General features: G+C 49.2%; 2 protein-coding genes across 5 annotated transcripts; one reads left to right on the top strand and one right to left on the bottom strand.

Moving 5' to 3' along the window:
* Positions 1–1,015: 1,015 nt before the first annotated feature.
* On the bottom strand, positions 1,016–8,375 carry TACO1 (translational activator of cytochrome c oxidase I). The gene is made up of 6 exons (XM_081885364.1): positions 8,237–8,375; positions 5,408–5,665; positions 4,428–4,534; positions 3,966–4,096; positions 2,175–2,352; positions 1,016–2,077 (listed from the first exon to the last, which is right to left on the bottom strand). The coding sequence occupies exons 2-6, from the start codon at positions 5,622–5,624 to the stop codon at positions 1,877–1,879; spliced, it is 834 nt and encodes a 277-aa protein (XP_081741490.1). The 5' UTR covers positions 5,625–5,665; positions 8,237–8,375; the 3' UTR covers positions 1,016–1,876.
* Positions 8,376–8,515: 140 nt separating this feature from the next.
* Positions 8,516–19,765, top strand: LOC309354988 (zinc finger and SCAN domain-containing protein 12-like). Of its 4 annotated transcripts, none has more exons than XM_081885343.1 (5): positions 8,516–8,640; positions 10,399–11,311; positions 13,012–13,129; positions 13,358–13,835; positions 19,325–19,765. In XM_081885343.1, the coding sequence occupies exons 2-5, from the start codon at positions 10,520–10,522 to the stop codon at positions 19,338–19,340; spliced, it is 1,404 nt and encodes a 467-aa protein (XP_081741469.1). In that variant the 5' UTR covers positions 8,516–8,640; positions 10,399–10,519; the 3' UTR covers positions 19,341–19,765. The 4 variants fall into 4 exon arrangements, with proteins under 4 accessions (XP_081741469.1, XP_081741468.1, XP_081741471.1 ...); XM_081885342.1 differs by having other exon boundaries at positions 8,539–8,640; positions 10,356–11,311; XM_081885345.1 differs by having other exon boundaries at positions 8,540–8,640; positions 10,383–11,311.
* The last annotated feature ends 292 nt before the right edge of the window (positions 19,766–20,057 follow it).

The raw sequence follows: 20,057 nt of genomic DNA, 5'->3' as shown, positions 1-20,057 counted from the left end.
TAATGGTACATACTATATATATATACAGTGGTACCTCGTGTTATATACGCTTCAGGTTACAGACTCCGCTAACGCAGAAATAGTAACTCAGGTTAAGAACTTTGCTTCAGGATGAGAACAGAAATCGTGCAGCAGCAGCAGCAGCAGGAGGCCCCATTAGCTAAAGTGGTACCTCAGGTTAAGAACAGTTTCAGGTTAAGAACGGACCTCCAGAACGAATTAAGTACTTAACCCAAGGTGCCACTGTATAACAAAAACCAGTTTCAGGCTAAAATGGCTGACACAGCTTCTGCCAAAAAACACACACTGTCATCCTGAACCAGAGCACATTGATGCAGAAACATGTTCCCACTCTTTGTAGTAGGTTATTTTTTGTGGTTTTGCAGGTGTACTGGGAATTCTGTAGGTTCTTCACAAAATGACAGTGTATAGCATACAGCTATCGTGTAAAAGCCACAGTACATAAACGTGGAGAGACTGAAAGGACAGGTACTTGGAAAGAGACGAAGGAGTTAATTTTCACATAGTGTGGCACTGGTAGACGTCCAGTGAAATCCACACTCTCACATGCACCCGATGCAGGCACAGGGAGATGCTTAAAATGCAGGCATGCAGGTATCCACCTGTTAATATCACACATTTGTATGCACAGCCACCAAACAAATACCAAAAGGGCAGCAGCTTCATGTGCAGAGAGTAATCCACACCGCCTCTCACATGCAGCAACAAAGGCAGGCAGGTGCTCAATTTACACACATCAACAAGGGAACACTCGGCAACATACACAAATAGTTTTGAAGACGTGTACTAGCTGCCAACGTACTCCCAAACACTCGCTCTCTAGCATTCACTGAAGGAAGTGTAGAGAGAGTGCATTCAGGAACATAATGAGAAAACAAGCATGACCCAGTATTTATGGGAGCCTCGAGTAGGGGGGTAATGGCCAGTCCTTTTACTCATTTCCAGTCAAAACTCCTTATTCCCACTTCTGCTCTTTGCAACAGAACCAGAAGGCTACAGCAAACACAAAACTTTAATTAGCTCTCTCCAAACGTCAGGCAACACTCAGGATAAAGACGGGAATCGTGGCTTGTTGAACACACCATTTTCTGCCTCTTGACAACAAATGTCTTCCAAGGCAAAATACATGTGAGCTTTCAGACTGCTTCCACCACACTTAAAAACATGACACCTGTTTTCAGCCTCATGCTGCTTTGCAGCCTTCCACTCTAAAGTGGACAATGTTATCAAAGGTTTTTGCCCTTGCAGGGTTATTCAATCACACCCACCTCCAAACAATGCCTGAGAAAACATAAAAATCCCACTTGGATCATTTGGGCATTGAGTCAAATGGTGAGGTAGTGGGGCATTCAGTAACTATGCCATTGCTGGCTCATGAATAACCTCAATTCATTGGCTGTTCCTGGGTCATCAATAAGGCTAAAAGTCCATGGACCTTGCTTCAGTACTGGAACTCCAGAGAACGTTGCGGCTTCAATGAGGAGGCCTTTGTAGTGAACACTCCTTGGATTTTCCAGCAGAAGAAGTGTGCAAAACAGAGCCAGAATCCAGCCTTGCCAGAGTGCTCACTCGACATCCACAGCTGCTCGAGGGCCCCTTGGATTTTGCTCACAGTGTGGGCCTGCCTCCAGGTAAGGTACCATTAACTATGAGAGAAAAGTCCAGCAGGGGAGACAAGGGGAAGCCTCAGCAGCACAATAACCCTCATTCCTGGCTGCCACCCTTAACTGCTCAGAAAAGGCACCTCAAATTAGACCTCGCAGCAAGGCTTCTGACATGGTGCACATCAGGCCACAGCTTATAGCAGTCTTCTGCCACTGATGCTGAGAGAGGTTCTCCAGGGAGGCTCATCAATCTATGCAATATTGTCGTGCACACGGACTACATCCAGGTTGTCCCGCAGAGCCTCCAGCAGCCGCGACGCCTGATCCATCTCCTCGTCCGATAACTGGGTGCTGACGGTCGGGATGAACTCGAGGCCGGCAGAGACAGAACAGAGGCCCAGCGAGTCGAGCTTTTCACGGACCTGGCGCAATGTTGGCACAGCGCAAACAAACTGGGCAGAAGGGGGCAAAATAGGAAAGGCATTCAGCCACAAACGCTTCGTAGACTCGAACACAGTAGTGCAGCTACATGAGAAACCTGCCTCTCACCTTCAGAAGCATCTTCTCGTTCTCATCTTCCTCCTCTTGGACATCTTCCGCTCCAGCCTCGATAGCCAGCTCCAGGGCCTGGTCCAAGGTGACGGCGTTGCCAGACCGGTTCTCGCTGCTCACCGTGACAACGCCCTTCTTCTCAAAGTTATGCTGGGCACCGTCGACAAGTTGTCCCCTGCGGGGAACACAAAGTGGGGGGCAGCAATCCGCCCGCCCCCAGCACGGACATTAAGTGATAGTGAACCACAAGATCTAAAAATATAATAAGACGTTCAAAACTAGAAGCAGTGTGGGAATACGATTTGCTCAGAGGCTGCATATGATATGCAGGCCTCAGTCCTGTACCATACACACATTATTTAACCATGTTCTTCCCAGAGAAATCAGGTTCCTATGGTCCCACCTCCAACTTACTAGAGTACATCCCTCTCCACCCAGAGAGAAACTAGAAAACCCCAACCCAAACACCCCTTATTGCAGGCGTCCCCAACCCAGAGACTTCCAAGTACTTTGGACTACAACTCCCATAAGCCCCAGCCAAAGCAGTCATGCTGGCTGGCAGCGGATGGTAGCTGGAGTCCAAAATGTCTCAAGGGCATCAGGTTGGGCAAGGCTGGCATTTTGACACACTCTGAACGCCAGCTCCTATAAGCCCCAGCCAAAGGACACAGGTGGGAGTTGTGGTCCAACAACAGCCGCCCAGAGTGGCTGGGGAAACTCAGCCAGATGGGCGGGGTATAAATAAATTAATAATAATAATAATAGGAGAGCCATCGTTTCCCCAGCCACTCTGGGCGGCTTCCAACAGAATATTAAAAGCACAATAAAACATCAAACATTAAAAATTTCCCTAAATAGGGCTGCCTTCAGATGTCTTCTGTAGTGTTTATTTTCTTGACATCTGGTGGGAGGGCGTTCCACAGGATGGGTGCCACTACCAAGAAGGCCCTCTGCCTGGTTCCCTGCAGCTTCACATCTTGCAGTGAGGGAACTGCCGGGAAGGCCCTCGGAGCTGGACAACAGTGTCCAGGCTGAATGATGGGGGTGGAGACTCTCCTTCAGGTACACTGGGTCGAGGCCGTTTAGGGCTTTAAAGGTCAGCACCAACACTATGAATTGTGCTCGGAAACGTACTGGGAGCCAATGTAGTTCAACGGCCACTCCCAGTCGCCGGTCTAGCTGCCACATTCTGGATTAGTTGCAGTTTCCGGGTCACCTTCAAAGGTAGCCCCATGTAGAACACATTGCAGTAGTCCAAGCGGGAGATAACTAGAGCATGCAACACTCTGGTGAGACAGGTAGGGTCTCAGCCGGCATACCAGATGGAGCTGGTAGACAGCTGCCCTGGACACAGAATCTTCCTCACATGTTCCCCATCACGTAGCGATGAGGTGGGGAGAACAAGGATGTGTTGTCCCCACCGCCTCTGTCCTGCCCCTGATATCCCAGCCCCACAAGCATTGGAGTTGAATGTGTGCAGCTGCAATGCTGAAATGCATGGGGAATCTGCCTGAGTCGAAGAGCCATTGGAGGTTCAGCTCCAACAAGTAAGTTGAGAGGGTGAGGAACACAGAGGAGAAGGAGCAGCCAACATCTGCTGTCTGCCATCGCCATATGATGGGAAATGCTTGAACTTCTCCAGTCCAAAGAGAATCCAGAAAAGCCGCACTGTGACCACCAGGAAGCAAATAATCCAGACCCTCTCCTCCAACCCAGTAAGACCCTCTCAACCACTGCAAGCCAGATGTGTTCCCCACCCCCAGCCGACCACTTCACCCCCACACTAACCCGTGTTTGTTCAGAAGATGCCGGATTTCATTGAAGGACCTTTTCGTATTGTCCGTCAGCATCTCAATTAGTAGGGTGCAGCCGCCAGGCCCTCGCACCCCATACAGCAGGTAGGACGATTTGATTTTTTCCTACCGAAAGAGAAAAGTTGAAAAGAACAGTAAGTTGTATCTTGCAGGACACACACACACACACAGAGAGAGAGAGAGATGATGGGAGTTGTAGTTCAGTGTCATGTGGAGAATCAAAAGATTTTACACCACTACTAAGTTTTGGGCAAGGGTGGCTTGGGGACACAAAAGACGGCGAATGACACAGACCAACCAACCCCTTTCCAATCACTACCATTTCCTTGTTACCCCACCAGACACACACACACACACACAAAACTTTCTCCTCTCACACAAAAGAGGTGGCAGCATCTGCATCTGTGCCCTGGCTCCAAACAGCTCAGAAACGTACCCCGCGGGTGAGTGCTGCTTCGATGGAGGCCTTGGGCATGCTCTTGCTGCGGCACTGCTCAATAATATTGGCGAGATTCGTGTTCAGTTCCGGATTGGGTCCGCCTTCTGGCAAAGACAATGCAGGAAGACAGAAGATTACCCTTAAACAAATGGTTTATGATAAAGCGTTGTCTCGCTTCACAGAATGATGGGAACGCAAGAGCGTCTTTGCCTTGAAGTGTTTACAATCGAAAATTCAGCGTAAGGAAGAAACACCATGGACAGAATAATTGCCACACACAGGAAGAACAAGGATATAGTTTGAGTGCCTCGCTTTGCCTTGAAGTGTTTACAATCGAAAATTCAGCGTAAGGAAGAAACACCATGGACAAAATAATTGCCACACACAGGAAGAACAAGGATATAGTTTGAGTGCCTCGCTTGTAATTCTATAAATCATTTAATGTGCCAACGCAAATAAAAGTTATTAATTGTGCAGCTGTTGTATAAGGGATTATTATTTTGACTGGAACGTAATTGAAATCAATAAGGTTTTGGAATGCAGAAATAAAGAAAATCATCAAACCATCAAATCTAGCACGCGGGCGGCCACTTAAATTATATAATTCGGTATTTGAATGATTGGTATTGGTAATGGTATTATAATTTGGCATTGTTATAATGAGGCTATTATTGGACTGTAACTGAAAATTAATAAAAATAATTATCAAAAAAAGAATAAGAAAACTCAGCATAAGGGAGGGGAAGGTAGCTTAGTGCATTCTGTATAAATCTTGGGAGCTGGGGAACAGGAACTGCGGGGGTGGCCACTGACCAGATTTGTTGCTCCAAGTATGTGGGCAAAGCTGGGTTTTGCCCATACTTGCCAGAAACCGGGGGCACACTTGCCACGCAGCAAGCGGAAACATGGGAGCCTAGCTGTGCACTAGGAATCTGCGCTTCCATCGCAGAATAGCAACAGAAATCCTGCCGCTGTACCTCTTACAGCCAGTCGGATCAACATGCTAAGCTTCTGGAAGACACGGGCCCGAGCTTCGTCCTTTGGACCCTTAATGTTTTTGACCTTGGACCATTTGTTGTGTCCGGCGAAGGCAGCCCAGGAGGCGTGGACAGTGCGATGCGGGTGGTCCAGTAACATCAGAAGGCGTGGCCGGAAGAGGACACTCATCCTCACGAGACTGGGGCCTACAGACATGGCTTGGATGGGACAGAAGAGGTTCCGTCTTGACCTTCAATCTTGGAAACAAATAAGGGGGTGGAAATGACTGTTGTGATATGGAAATGCAGAGCCCTGGAAATACAGTTTTGAAAAGGGCTCATTTTGAGGCTGGTAAATAAGAATCATACCAAAAAAAAAAAAACCCACCCCACAATCCATAATATAATCTACTGGAACATTGCTGAATTGCTACAGTAGATTCTGGAACCCACTCGAAAACCATGAAATAAATGGAAACTGGTCCCTAAGGATCTAGAGCAGGGCCAGGGTAGAGAGGGGTGTGTGAGTGTGTGCCAAGTTATTAAGCGTGTTGTACAAAGGAAACATTTATTGTCATTGCTCCACACGCTTTTGCCTCTGGTCCTGAGAAGGCTGCCCACAAGGAAATGTGGCCCTCAATCTGAAAAAGGTTCCCCACCTGTGATTTAATGAGACAAGAAGCTACTAAAAGGAGAATAAAAAACACAAAGATCAGCCTTATGGATGCGGGCAAGAACCTCCGTCATATGGAAAAGGAGAAGCGGCTTTCCCCCTTACACGACAAGGAGACGAATGCAAAGAGTTCACCGGCTCCCAACAGAACTCAGCCAACACACCTGGTGTCCAAAATGTGGGAAAGCCATCAAAAGAGTCCTGGTTTATAACTTTCTCCTATTGAGTGTTCTTAGCTTTCCTTTCCCCACTATTCACACTTTATTTTCCTCCAGATTGTTCAGCACAGGGTATTGGGAGTAAACATTCACAGAATTCCGCAGCGAAAAGCGGCCAGTGCAGAAGGTTAAACGTGTTAAGGTTACGAGCCTCTTGATAAAGGGCAGACACAAAAATCACACGCATCCATCTTTTATCGGGAATAATCGACGATCTCTGGTTCTACACTCGCAAACACAAAATGCAGATTGCAATTAATTTAATTCATAAGCATTTGCACCGAAAGACAGAAGGAGTGGGATCTAAACTCGACTGACTAGTAGTGTGTCAGAAGAACTAATCTGCGATTCACTGCTGGTGAACCCAGGAGTTTTGGCTTCCATCATGTACTGCAGTACTGTATATTAACCCAGGAAAAGCCCCCCCCCCCCATTTTCTCTTCCACGCGAGGGTCCCAACTTACAGTACAGAGGAATAGCTGCAGCAGCGTCATGAAACTCCCCGGCATTCTTCCTGCAATAGCTCCGCCCACAGAGAGGCGGTACCTGAAATTAACTCTTTCCTCTCGAGCCCCATGGTGGGCAAACGATTCCTGGACTAGATGACCCTCATGGTGCCTTCAAACTCTACGATTCTCTAGGATTCTATCCTCCCTCAGGCGTGCCTTTATCAGATATTTATTTTTAAACTAGTCATGCAAGGTCTAAAGGTGTGGATAATAATCTGATGTCTAGTTTGGCCTCAAGGCACTTGGGAGTCTGGAAAAAGTGAATTGTGTGTGTGTCCCCATTACTGGCAAGTATCATTTCTTAAATGGGCTGGTGGAATGCGAAAGTTTTTGGGGACAACCAGTACACATTGTCACGGGTTGGGGTGACAAGAAGCCCACCAGGGAGAAATGCTATGCAGTTGACATTTAAAGACGAACAAAGCTAATTTGCACTTTCCAAAGAAATACATGAACCAAAACACAGCCATCCTTCAAAATCTGGACTTCTCTGCAGGGCATTTATCCAGCCAAGTGTCTGTATGGAAATGCAAAAACTAGGGTAAGCTGTGAGTAAAAATGCATTTAACTGTGAAAATGACATACTGTACAAAAATGCATTCCAGGAGTATACACTATGCAGAAGTATGGTGTCCAGATCAAGCGAAGTAGTAGTACCACTCTATTCTGACTTGGTCAGACCGCATCTGGAATACTGTGTCCAATTCTGGCCACCACAGTTTAAGAAGGATATTGACAAGCTGGAAGGTGTGCAGAGGAGGCAACCAAGGTGGTCAAGGGTCTGGAAACTAAGCCTTTTGAGGAGCGCTTGAAAGAGTTGGGTATGTTTAGCCTGGAAAAGAGGCGAACGAGAGGAGACATGATAGTCATCTTCAGATATCTTAAGCACTGTCCCATGGAGGAGGGAGCATGCTTGTTTTCTCCTCCTCTGGACCAATGGCTTCCAGTTGCAAGAAAGGAGATACCGACTAAACCAGGCTTCCTCAACCTTGGCCCTCCAGATGTTTTGAGACTACAGTTCCCAGCATCCCTGACCACTGGTCCTGCTATCTAGGGATCATGGGGGTTGTAGGCCCAAAACATCTGGAGGACAGAGGTTGAGGAACCCTGGAAACATTCAGAAAAGCTTTCTGATAGTAAGAGCTGTTTGACAGATCACGAGAGATGGTGAACTCTCCTTCCTTGGAGGTTTTTAAGCAGAGGTTGGATGGCCATCTGCCATGGATGCTTAAGCTGAGATCCCTGCATTTCAGGGGGTTGGACTAGATGACCCCGGGGGTTCCTTCCAACTCCACGATTCCATTTGGGAATATTGCTTAACCAAAACCTGCAGGTGAGGCAAAATTGCACATGGGAATGCGTGCGTTATTAGGAAGATTTCACCCGAAGAATGCTGATGAATTTTCATAAAGACTTTAAACAAACAAACCTGCATGTGGAAATGTGGAGAGCTGAACTTCAGGACGGAAAGCGAGAAACTGAGAGTACTCAAAACGGACACGATTCGCCCATCCTTAGCCAAGTCAACTTCAGCACAAGAAGCTGTTAGCCGTATGCGGAGATACTCGAAGGGTTAAAAAATCAAATACAAAAGCCCTGAGCCTAGAGAGGCTCCGAGACACCCGTTGAAGGGGATGCAAAATGCTACGGCACTTTCCCGTTCCGCCCGAAGTGGGGAAGGAACTGAAAGTGGCCTTTGGGTCCCCCTCGCGCGCCGCCCCCGCCCCCCGCCCCTGTCAGAGCAGCAGCAGCAGCAGCAGCAAAGCCAGGGAGGCTGCGCAGTGCGAGCCTCCAGATGTGGGTGGAGAGAAGCTGCCAGGAGGGACGCAAAAGGTAGGAAGAGAATCATTTCCTCCCTCCGAGGGCCACGTGGTCCCCCTTCTGCTCCAGAGTTTTCTGCTCCCTGGATGGGGGGGGGGGCGGGGAGCGGACGGGGGTTGGGGGGGGTTGGGATCACACCTGGACTAGGGCTGCCTGCTTGCCCTTGCAAATGCACGCATGCACTCTCTTCCTTGCTGTCTTTGGAAGGCTGCTGAAAGATGACTCGACACGCGTTTGTACACTCCCTTTTCGTAGATCCAGCTTGGACTGTATACCTATAGATATATATGCTCATAGGCGCGCGCGCGCACACACACACGCACGCACGCACACACAAACACACAGATAAACATATATATATATACAGTATGCACGCACATACGCACACAGCAGAATGAGGTGGGATCATTTCCTGGCATGGTCCGTCGAGATTTCGCTGTACGTACTACGAAGGACTGTCGACGGAGCGTGCCCTTTTTTAAACTTGCACGTTGAGTCAAGGGCACCTGCTCCCTGCAGATCAAGAAATCGAAGCATCTTCGTTTGTTTGTTTTTAGCTTAGCTCACTGTCTCGGTTGTACTAGTTTTTTGGCTGTAGGAAGTTTCTGACATAACGGGACAGTGGAACGTGTGAGTCCCCACTCTTGTACCAAAGACTGAAGTGGTACAGTCCTCCTGCATGTGTGGGTCAGGCCCTGACTGCCTTAGGGAAAAAGGTGAGGCAGCAATGCCTTGACCCAGGGGGTGGGAGGTGGACCTGTCACCAGGTTGGACACTGTGGGAACAGGATGCAGAACTAGACAGGACATTGGCCTGATCCAGCAAGGCCCTTCTTGTGTTCTTATCCGATTCTGGCTCCTCTCAGAACGGCTCCCCAACATTGTATACATTTTGTCAGATCTGACTTTTCTTTCTTTTCTGGAGAAGTGTTTCTCCATTTTCACTTCTTTTTTCATTTTCTTGTTCCCTACCACTATAGAATTTTGCATCTTTATAGGTTTATAGATAATCAAAATCAATCAATCAATCAACAAACAGCCCTTCCACCTGGCTGCATTGAAAGCGAAAGATAAAATAGTTAGGCCCACTTCATCAGTCTTGAGTCTGTGACCAAGTGCAACTTGGTAGTAGCTATTATTTATTTTATTTATTGCATTTATATCCAACCTTTTTCTCCAAAGATCTGTACATGGTGGCATACATGGTTCTTCCCATCCTCAATCTCCACGACAACCCTGTGAGGTGGGTTAGGCTGAGAGGCACTGACTGGCTCACCCAGTGAGCTTCATGACTGAGTGAGAGGATTTGAACTCTGGCCTCCAAAGTCCTAGTCAGACACTCCAGCCACTACACCACACTGGACTAAGCACTTAAAAGCATAAAGCATTCTTCTCTATGGCTTCCATCTCATTTAAATGCTCTTATCAAGTGACAGTGCATGGACAGTGGTTGTGTCTGCACCAAAGGCCAAGATGGCTGACCACCATATATAATAACTAGCAAGTGTTGTTGGAAGGGCAAACAGGGTTATCAACTTGTATTTTACTTTCTCTGAGGGATCTTGTGTTATTACCAGTCATCACTGTATCCCCATGCCAGGGATTGTGGCTCCACCCCCCCCTTCCTTGTACACCTGGGGACTGGAATATTAGGCAGGGCGAGAATAAAAATGGAACAATCTTCAGATGAGCAGTCCTGGGCTAAGAGTGTTCCATTTTTCATGACAGGACAATGACTTCACTGCCTTACCACAGATTATTCTAACCGCAGGCCAAGTCAAGAGCTTGAGAGGCCTTTCTCCTCAGCGTGAGAAACTGAAACCGAGAGAAAGCGGCGGCTGCATCAGTCCCTTGAGAAGCAAAGAGACCAGACTTCAACGCCCACTCCCAAAATGGCGGCTCCCCAAGGAGAAATGGCAGACCTGGCACTTCCATTGCCGGTTCGAGTCAAAATGGAGGCTCAGAGCCAAGCAGCGAGCGCTTCACCAGAAGGAAATGGTAAATTCCCCAGCGTAAGCCCTTGTGGCGCTGCCGAGGAGCTAACGAGAGGAGCGTCTGTGCCCAGGGTGAAGCAGGAGCTGGCAGAGGAGCCGCCTCAGAGCTGGGATTGCCAATGGCAGCGGGCGTTGGAGGTGGTGCCCACTCCAGTGGCGGCCTCAGTGCGGGACAACACACAGTTGCCTCCTCTGTCCCAGGGGGGCAACACCGAGGCCTACCTGGCCACCTTTGAGCGAGTGGCCGATGCTTCTCAGTGGCCTAGAGAGGAGTGGGTAACTCGACTTGTGCCTGTCCTCAGTGGCCAAGCCCAGCAGGCCTATTTTGGTTTGGATGCGAAAGACAAGGGCGACTATGGGAAGGTGAAGGTGGCCATTTTGAGGCTGGACAGCTACATGGCCACAGAGGCCCATCGCCAAGGCTTTCGGCACTTCTGTTACCAGGATGCCGAGGGGCCACGAGGAACATGCCAGCAACTCCAGGAGCTTTGCCACCGTTGGCTGAGGCCCGAGAGCCAGACCAAGGAGCAGATCTTGGACCTGCTGATCTTGGAGCAGTTCCTTGTCATCCTGCCGCAGGAAATGCAAGACTGGATCAGGGAACGTGGGCCGGAGACCTGCGACCGGGCTGTGGCTCTGGCTGAGGAGTTTTTGCAGGAGCAGCAGGAGACAGAGAGATGGGCCCAACAGGTATGGGACATAATCAGCCCTGGTCTTTTCTGGGGGTGCCGAGAGGGTTTCATGGGTTTGCAAACAGGAAATTGAATTCTGTCTAGCAGAAAGGGTGGGGACATATCGCTAGTGCAAGAGCAGTGTGAAAAATAGAGATGAGGGTACAAGTCATCTTGAGAACTGTCAGATTCCATCTTTCCCTGAATACAGTGGAACCTCAGTTGTCAAACATAATCCATTCTGGAAGACCATTCAACTTCCGAAACGTTTGACAACTGAGGCGCAATGGGCTGTCAGCAAAATCCATTGGAAAAAAAGGAAAAACGCCCCTCAAAAGCCGTTTGACTTCTGAGGCGCATTCGAAAACAAAAGCATTCACTTTTGGGTTGTCGGCATCCGAAAGCTGAAACATTAGACTTCCGAAGCGTTCAACAACAGTTTTCCCACTGTATATGTACTGGGAGGGAAATACCCACAAACTATCAAGTAACAGATATTGAAAATTTTGCCTCTAAAAGCAGCGTAGATTGTGTGTGATGGATGCACAGGAGACCAATTAAAAATCCACTGTAGCCCCATGTGGCCAACACAAAGTGGGCTGTGGTTTTGTCTGAAAGTGGGAAGGTTATTCCTCACCACAGAATTGGGGGGGGGGGAGAGCTTGTCAACAAACTCTGTTCATATACTAGCTGTGGTGATTGCATCACACGCTGCCGGCCTCTTGAGGCACAGCGATGGCAGTTCTTTTCTGGTTTCATTCCCTACAATGCTCCACTTTCCCTCGTCCAGTGTTTCTGCTCAGATTGAGAAAGCTCTGTGTAATCTCTATGCACCCTGGCTGCTAGCACTTATTTATTCACATCCTTTAGGTAGTATTATATTATTGATATTGTTATTATATATCCTGCCTTTCTCCCAGAACCGTACATTGTGGTCACTGTAAACATTTGTATGGGGAATCTCGTCACTTGGCCACGGGGAGTCTTGACCACGCTTTCATTTTCCTTCTGGCGAAACATTTCATTTCAAACCCATGCAATTGAAACTTATCTTTGTGCACCCATAATGGTTAGAAACCTGACTTGTTGAATACAGGAACTGAGCTTCTATGGGTGCCACTCGGCATCAGTTTCTGCGCAATCTAAATTCTTTTAAAATTTATTTATTAACATTCTTATATTTCATCTGTAAACATTGTCATATTACATTACAGGACTTACTATAATTTCCAACATGTATACAAAAATTATATACAGATTTTATATACCTAAAAAGAAAATGAAACAAACAAACAAAGAAAAGAAAGAACAAAGAAAAAAACAATTTCCCCCAAAAAATCATATGCATACCAACACACTAGACTTCCTGTATGTTCCTTTTTTTACAAATGAATGTACTCTTATTATTATATATTTCTTTACATATTATCTAATACATTCCTATGTCAATATGTGATCTTAGTCTTATTTCCCAACTCAGTCTCACTCCAACATCAACCAAATGCCAGCATAGAGAGTGAACCTTTACTGTATTTTTGAACATATGTTTTATATCTATCCCACTTTTCCATCAATTTTTGTTTTGAATTGCCTCTCAGGGTATTTGTTAACTGTGCCATTTCAGCAAATTCTTGTAGCTTGTAATGCCAGTCCGTTATTGTCGGGGCTTCTTGTTCTGCGCAACCTAAATTCAACCGTTTCCCGTTCGGTTCCTTTCAGATAACGGTGCCGATTGAGATGGTTATTGTAAACTCCCCCATTGTAGACCTGTCGGACTCGACACAGAGACATCTTCGCAGGGAAACCAAACCAGCTGACGAGGATAACAGCTTGCAAGGTAATCGCAACAGGGAAGTGCCTTGGAAGGATGGCTTTTCCATTTTTGTAGGGTTAGGTTTCCGCGATACAGTGCCCTTTAACAAACTGCAGTTCCCAGGAGCTCTGCTTGCCCTCCTTTCTTTTTGTTACCAGAGATGCCCAGGACTGAGCCCAAGATTGCCGGCATGCAGAACATGGCATGTTGGCGCCTCCACCCCAAACGCCCCTCTCTCTTTTCTCCCAACAGAAAGCTACTTTGCAAGCAAAGCTGTGGCCAAGGAGCTTCAGCAGCCTGCAGTGGAGGAGCCGGGAAGGAGAGCTCCTGGAGCATTCGGGGAGGCTGTTTTCCCCAGAGGAGACCCTAGAAAGCCGCACGGGAGCGAGCGTGGCGTGGGGATGCAGCAGAAGGGGGGCTGCCTCTCGGTCCGGGTCATCAAGGACAGGGGGCTCAGAGGAGTCCTCGCTGACCCGGAAGCAAAGCGCCACCTGTGCAAGGAGTGCGGGAAAAGGTTCCGCAAGCGGTGGGACCTCATTCGGCACGAGAGGATCCACACGGGCGAGAAGCCCTACCAGTGCCCGGAATGCGGGAACAGCTTCAACAGGAACACCACCCTCACGAAGCACCTGCTCGTCCACTCGGGGGAGAAGCCCCACCAGTGCGCTTACTGCGGGAAGAGATTCACGCGGAGGTCACACGTCGTGAACCACCAGAGGCGCCATTCGTGGTAGGAGCTGCCTTCCGTTCCTCTCCTCTGCCGACTCTGACTTGCCCATTAGCCGCATCTTGTGGGGGTGGGGGGTGTGCCAGTAAGAAAGGAAGCATTTGTTGTTGTTGTTGTTGTTTTTATACCACCCTTTATGTGTAGATAATAATAATAATTTATTATTTATACCCCGCCCATCTGGCTGAGTTTCCCCAGCCACTCTGGGCGGCTCCCAATCAGTGTTAAAAACAGTACAGCATTACATATTAAAAACTTCCCTGAACAGGGCTGCCTTAAGATGTTTTCTGAATGTCAGGTAATTCTTTATCTCTTTGACATCTGATGGGAGGGCGTTCCACAGGGCGGGCGCCACTACCGAGAAGGCCCTCTGTCTGGTTCCCTGTAGCCTCACTTCTCGCAATGACGGAACCGCCAGAAGGCCCTCGGCACTGGATCTCAGTGTCCGGGCTGAACGATGGGGGTGGAGACGCTCCTTCAGGTATACAGGACCGAGGCCGTTTAGGGCTTTAAAGGTCAGCACCAACACTTTGAATCGTGCTCGGAAACGTACTGGGAGCCAGTGCAGATCTCTCAGAACCGGTGTTATGTGGTCCCGGCGGCCACTCCCAGTCACCAGTCTAGCTGCCGCATTCTGGATTAATTGCAGTTTCCGGGTCACCTTCAAAGGTAGCCCCACGTAGAGCGCGTTGCAGTAGTCCAAGCGTGAGATAACTAGAGCATGCACCACTCTGGCGAGACAGTCCGCGGGGAGGTAGGGTCTTAGCCTGCGTACCAGGTGGAGCTGGTAGACAGCTGCCCTGGACACAGAGTTAACCTGCGCCTCCATGGACAGCTGTGAGTCCAAAATGACTCCCAGGCTGCGCACCTGGTCCTTCAGGGGCACAGTTACCCCATTCAGGACCAGGGAATCCTCCACACCTGCCCGCCTCCTGTCCCCCAAAAACAGTACTTCTGTCTTGTCAGGATTCAACCTCAATCTGTTAGCCGCCATCCAACCTCCAACCGCCTCCAGGCACTCACACAGGACCTTCACCGCCTTCACTGGTTCTGATTTAAAGGAGAGGTAGAGCTGGGTGTCATCTGCATACTGATGAACACCCAGTCCAAACCCCCTGATGATCTCTCCCAGCGGCTTCATATAGATATTAAAAAGCATGGGGGAGAGGACAGAACCCTGAGGCACCCCACAAGTGAGAGCCCAGGGGTCTGAACACTCACCCCCCACCACCACTTTCTGGACACGGCCCAGGAGGAAGGAGCGGAACCACTGTATGACAGTGCCCCCAGCTCCCAGCCCCTCTGGACGGTCCAGAAGGATGTTATGGTCGATGGTGTCAAAGGCCGCTGAGAGATCCAGCAGAACTAGGAAACAGCTCTCACCTTTGTCCCTAGCCCGCCGGAGATCATCAACCAGCGCGACCAAGGCAGTTTCAGTCCCATGGTGAGGCCTGAATCCCGATTGGAAGGGATCCAAATGGTCCGTTTCCTCCAGGCGTGCTTGGAGTTGTTCAGCAACCACCCGCTCAATCACCTTGCCCAAGAATGGCAGATTTGAGACTGGGCGATAGTTGGCCAAATTGGCCGGGTCTAAAGATGTTTTTTTAAGAAGCGGTTTAATGACCGCCTCTTTCAGCGGGTCTGGGAAGGCTCCCTCACAGAGGGAAGCATTCACCACCCCGCAGAGCCCATCGCCCAGCGCTTCCCGGCTCGCTTTTATCAGCCAGGATGGGCAAGGATCAAGGAGACAGGTGGTCGGTTTCACTCGTCCAAGCAGCCTGTCCACATCCTCGGAGGTAACAGATTGGAATTGATCCCATATAACAGGACCAGACAGAACTCTAGCACTCTCCCGCCCTGGCCCTGCTCCCACGGTGGAGTCTACCTCCTTCTGAATCTGAGCGATTTTATCTGCAAAAAACTTTGCAAAAGCATTGCAGGAGATCTTGGGGTCCCTACCAGGCCCCGGTGGTACAGGTGGTTCCGATAAACTGCGAACCACCTGAAAAAGTCTCCTGCTGCTGTTTTCTGCAGATGCAATGGAGGCGGCGAAGAAGGCCCTCTTCGCCGTCGCCATTGCCACTTGGTAGGCTCGACGTTGAGCTCTAACCCGTGTCCGGTCTGATTCAGAATGAGTTTTCCGCCACCGGCGCTCTAGCCGTCTCAACGATTGTTTCATCACCCTCAGCTCCGGGGAAAACCACGGGGCTGTCCGGGCTCCATGCAATCGGAGAGGGCGCTTCGGAGCCAGACAGTCAATTGCCCTGGTTAACTCCGCATTCCAGTGGGCCACCAGGGAATCAGCTGAAAGGCCATCAACTTGGGATAAAGCATCCCCTACCACTCTCTGGAAGCCGATTGGATCCATTAAGTGGCGGGGGCGGACCATCCGAATCGGTCCCACCTCCCTGCGGAGGGGAAGGGTTGCGGAGAAGTCCAGTTGCACCAGGAAGTGATCTGACCATGGCACTTCTTTTGTTTCGCTTTTAGTTAATGTCAGATCACCAACATCCGTAGAGGTAAACACCAAGTCTAAAGCATGTCCGTGGCTATGAGTTGGGCCAGACTTATTCAGGGACAGCCCCATGGAGGCCATGCTTTCCACGAAGTCCCGAGCGGCTCCTTGTAAGGTCGTGTCGGCATGGATGTTAAAATCCCCCAGGACAACCAAGCTAGGTGTCTCCAGGAGCATATCCGCCACGACCTGAAGCAGCTCGGGCAGGGAATCCTTGGTGCAGCGGGGAGGTCGGTACACCAGTAGGAATCCTGTACTGCCCCTATTGCCCAACTTCCAGAACATGCACTCAGAAAACTGGGTCTTCCCAATAGGACGCCTGGTGCAGACTAATGACTTCCTAAAAATCACTGCAACCCCCCCTCCCCGCCCACATGACCTGGGTTGCTGTGCGTAAGAGAAACCTGGTGGGCAAGCAGCGGCAAGGACAGGCCCATCTGCTTCATCCAACCAGGTCTCTGTCACACATGCCAGGTCAAATCCTCCATCCACAATCAGGTCGTGGATGGCAGTGGTTTTATTCATCATTGACCTGGCATTGCACAGCAACACTTTCAGGTCATGTGGGTTTCCCTTGCTGATTACTGTATCCTTCCGGTCAGGACCAGACCTGGAGGCAGGGATAGTCCTCAAACAACGACTAAACCTGCCTCCTCGGTAATGACATGGTCTGGTCTTAGCATAACTCCTCCTCCTGCCCGTGACCACTGAGATCGGGTGTCCCAATACATCCCCCCCTGTGGAACCTGCCCCACCCAATCTATTGGCTGAGGCCCACTCCCAGGCAGCCATGACCCCTCCCCTTAAAAGGCAAAATACAAACTATATAATAATTTAACAGAATAATAATAATAATAAAACAAAACAGAACAGAACAAAACAAAACAAAACAAAGCAAGGAACAATACTGCTGACTCAGTGCTTATCCCACCCCAAGCAAAAATAAAATAATGAAATAATATAATATTCTAAAAAACAACAACCACCATTTAAAATGCTGCAAATTAAAAGCGATTAAAACATTTAAAACCATTTTGTCCATTGCTGCCGGTAGCTGCTCAGGCTTCTAAACTGTAGTGGTAGTGCAGGCCCCGCCCCCTAGGCCGGATAGAGTTGGCAGGAGAGGGAGCGGTCTTCCCAACACTCACGCAAGCAGCAGCAGCAGCAGCCGTGTCCCGGAAGCCTCTCTCAGGCCTCTTATGCTGCAGGGCAGTTCACAACATAAAAGTACAATATAAAAAACACAAAATACAACAGCCCAGGATTATTATCCCCCCCCCCCACCCACAATGCCAAATGCATTGATGTCAGTCAGCCAAAGACCTGGTGGAAGAGGAATGTTTTTGCCTGGCACCTAAAGGTGTACACTGGTACTTCGGATAACAGATGCTTCACGTTACAGACTCCGCTAACCCAGAAATAGTACCTCGGCTTAAGAACTTTGCTTCAGGATGAGAACAGAAATTGTGCAGCGGTGGTGCGGCGGCAGTGGGAGGCCCCATTAGCTAAAGTGGTGCTTCAGGTTAAGAACAGTTTCAGGTTAAGAACGAACCTCCAGAACGAATTAAGTTCTTAACCCGAGGTACCACTGTATAATGAAGGCACCAGCCGAACCTCCCTGGTGAGAGCATTGCACAAATAGGGAGCCACTGCAGAAAAGGCCTGTTCTCATCTTGCCACCCTCCAGACTTTTATGGAGGAGACACATGAAAAAGGGCCTCAGAGGATGATTTCAGGGTCCTAGTAGGATCATATGGAGAGAGGCAGCCCTTGAGGCATTGTGGTCCTGAGCCGCATGAAGAGGGTGGACTGAGAAACCTGTTTTGGCTGTTGGTTGTTAGGAGACCCCTGTTCCCCTTGCAAAGCTGCAATTCCCAGAGTGGCGTAATAGTCGCTTCCTCTTCCCAGGGAGTGTTGGGAATTGTAGCCCTGTGGGTAGGCCTCGTCTAACAACTCTCAGAAAACCCTTTTAAAAACTGCAGTTCCCAGGTTTCTTTTGAGCAAGCCATGTTACTTTATTGGCATGATACTGCTGTCAATTGATAGTGCAGATGTGTGTATGTGCTTGTTTACATGTGGGTGAACGTTCAAGCAAGCCACCCCTCCCTTTGTATTCTGAAGTGGTACAACCCGGGAGCATCGGTTCCACACTTTCTGCGTTCAAACTCAGCTTGAATTAGGGATAGCTCAGTCAGTAGAGCATGAGGCTCTTAATCTCAGGGTTGTGGGTTCGGGTCCCACGTTGGGCAAAAGATTCCTGCATTGCAGGTTTGACCCTTGTGGTCCCTTCCAATTCTATGATTCTATGTATTTATCCCACCTTTCCTCCAAGGAGCTCAATGGGAGGTACATAGCCCTCCCCATCTCTATTTTTTCCTCACAACAACCCTGTGAGGTAGGTTAGGCCCTAAACGGCCTCAGTCCAGTATACCTGAAGGAACGTCTCCACCCCCATCGTTCTGCCCGGACACTGAGGTCCAGTCCCGAGGGCCTTCTGGCGGTTCCCTCCTTGTGAGAAGTGAGGTTACAGGGAACCAGGCAGAGGGCCTTCTCGGTAGTGGCACCCACCCTATGGGACACCCTCCCACCAGATGTCAAAGAGAAAAACAACTACCAGACTTTTAGAAGACATCTGAAGGCAGCCCTGTTTAGGGAAGCTTTGAATGTTTAACAGACCACTGTATTTTAATACTTTGTTGGAAGCCGCCCAGGGTGGCTGGGGAGACCCAGCCAGATGGGCGGGGTTTAAATAAATTGTTGTTGTTGTTGTTGTTATATGGGCTGAGTAAGTGACTGGCCCAAGGTCACCCAGGGAGCTTCATGGCTGAGTGGGGATTTGAGCCCTGGTCTCTCAGGTCCTAGTCTGACACCAACCGCCACACTGCGTCGGCTGTCATTATGGACCAAATTGACAAGAAAACAAGGGCTGAATTTCTGGTTTCTTACGATAACACACCTCCTCTCCTTTTTGTTGCAGCCAAGGAAGGTCTTGACGAAGTTCCTGCTGTCTCCTGTTGGTGCGACAGATTTGAGCAGAGAGCAAAGGAATTTACTCCTGTATCCAGAGGCGAAGAGGCTGCAGCCGGGTGTTTGCGCTGGGAGGCTCAGAAGGCAGGCTATGCTGTTGGCAGAGGGGTGGCTTCTAGAGCTTTTGTTGCTGGTGTGCATCTCAAATCTATGATCAAAGGATGTCTGAGGGCAAGCAGCTTCCAGGGGGTGGGGAGGGGTGGGGGAGAAGGGTCTGTACTATCCGTTCTGTCATTTGGCGAAGTCGTGAAACTGGGGGAGCATCTTAAGAGAAAGGAAAACTATCCATTGTCATTTGGATCCAGAAAGGCGGCCCTGGGTCAGGTTTCATCTATTTATTTAACGTTATCATGGGATCACTTGCTGGAGCTGGAATATGTATCAGGACATGGGCAGGTGCCACTGGGAGAACTGCAAATTTTGAGCGTCTCACTCAACGTTTTTGTATCCAAGCAAGCTTTGCCAAGTCAGAAGTACACTTTCAGCACTTTGCTGTACCCATGCCTGAAACTGACCGTTCGCATCATGGCAACAGCCTGAAGCTGGAAGGCACAGAAGGGAAGAGTGCTCTTGTAGGTTTCCCACATGCATCTGGGTAGCCACTGTGAGAACAGGATGCTAGGTGAGAGACTGGCCATTGGCCTGATTTAGTAGGCGCTTGTTTTGTTCTTAAGCATTTAAAA

The sequence above is a fragment of the Podarcis melisellensis genome (assembly GCF_964234715.1).
Source record: "Podarcis melisellensis genome assembly, chromosome: 13".
NCBI classification, from domain to species: domain Eukaryota; kingdom Metazoa; phylum Chordata; class Lepidosauria; order Squamata; family Lacertidae; genus Podarcis; species Podarcis melisellensis.
Note: the sequence above shows the minus strand (reverse complement) of the source record. Positions and strands in the feature narration are given on the sequence as shown.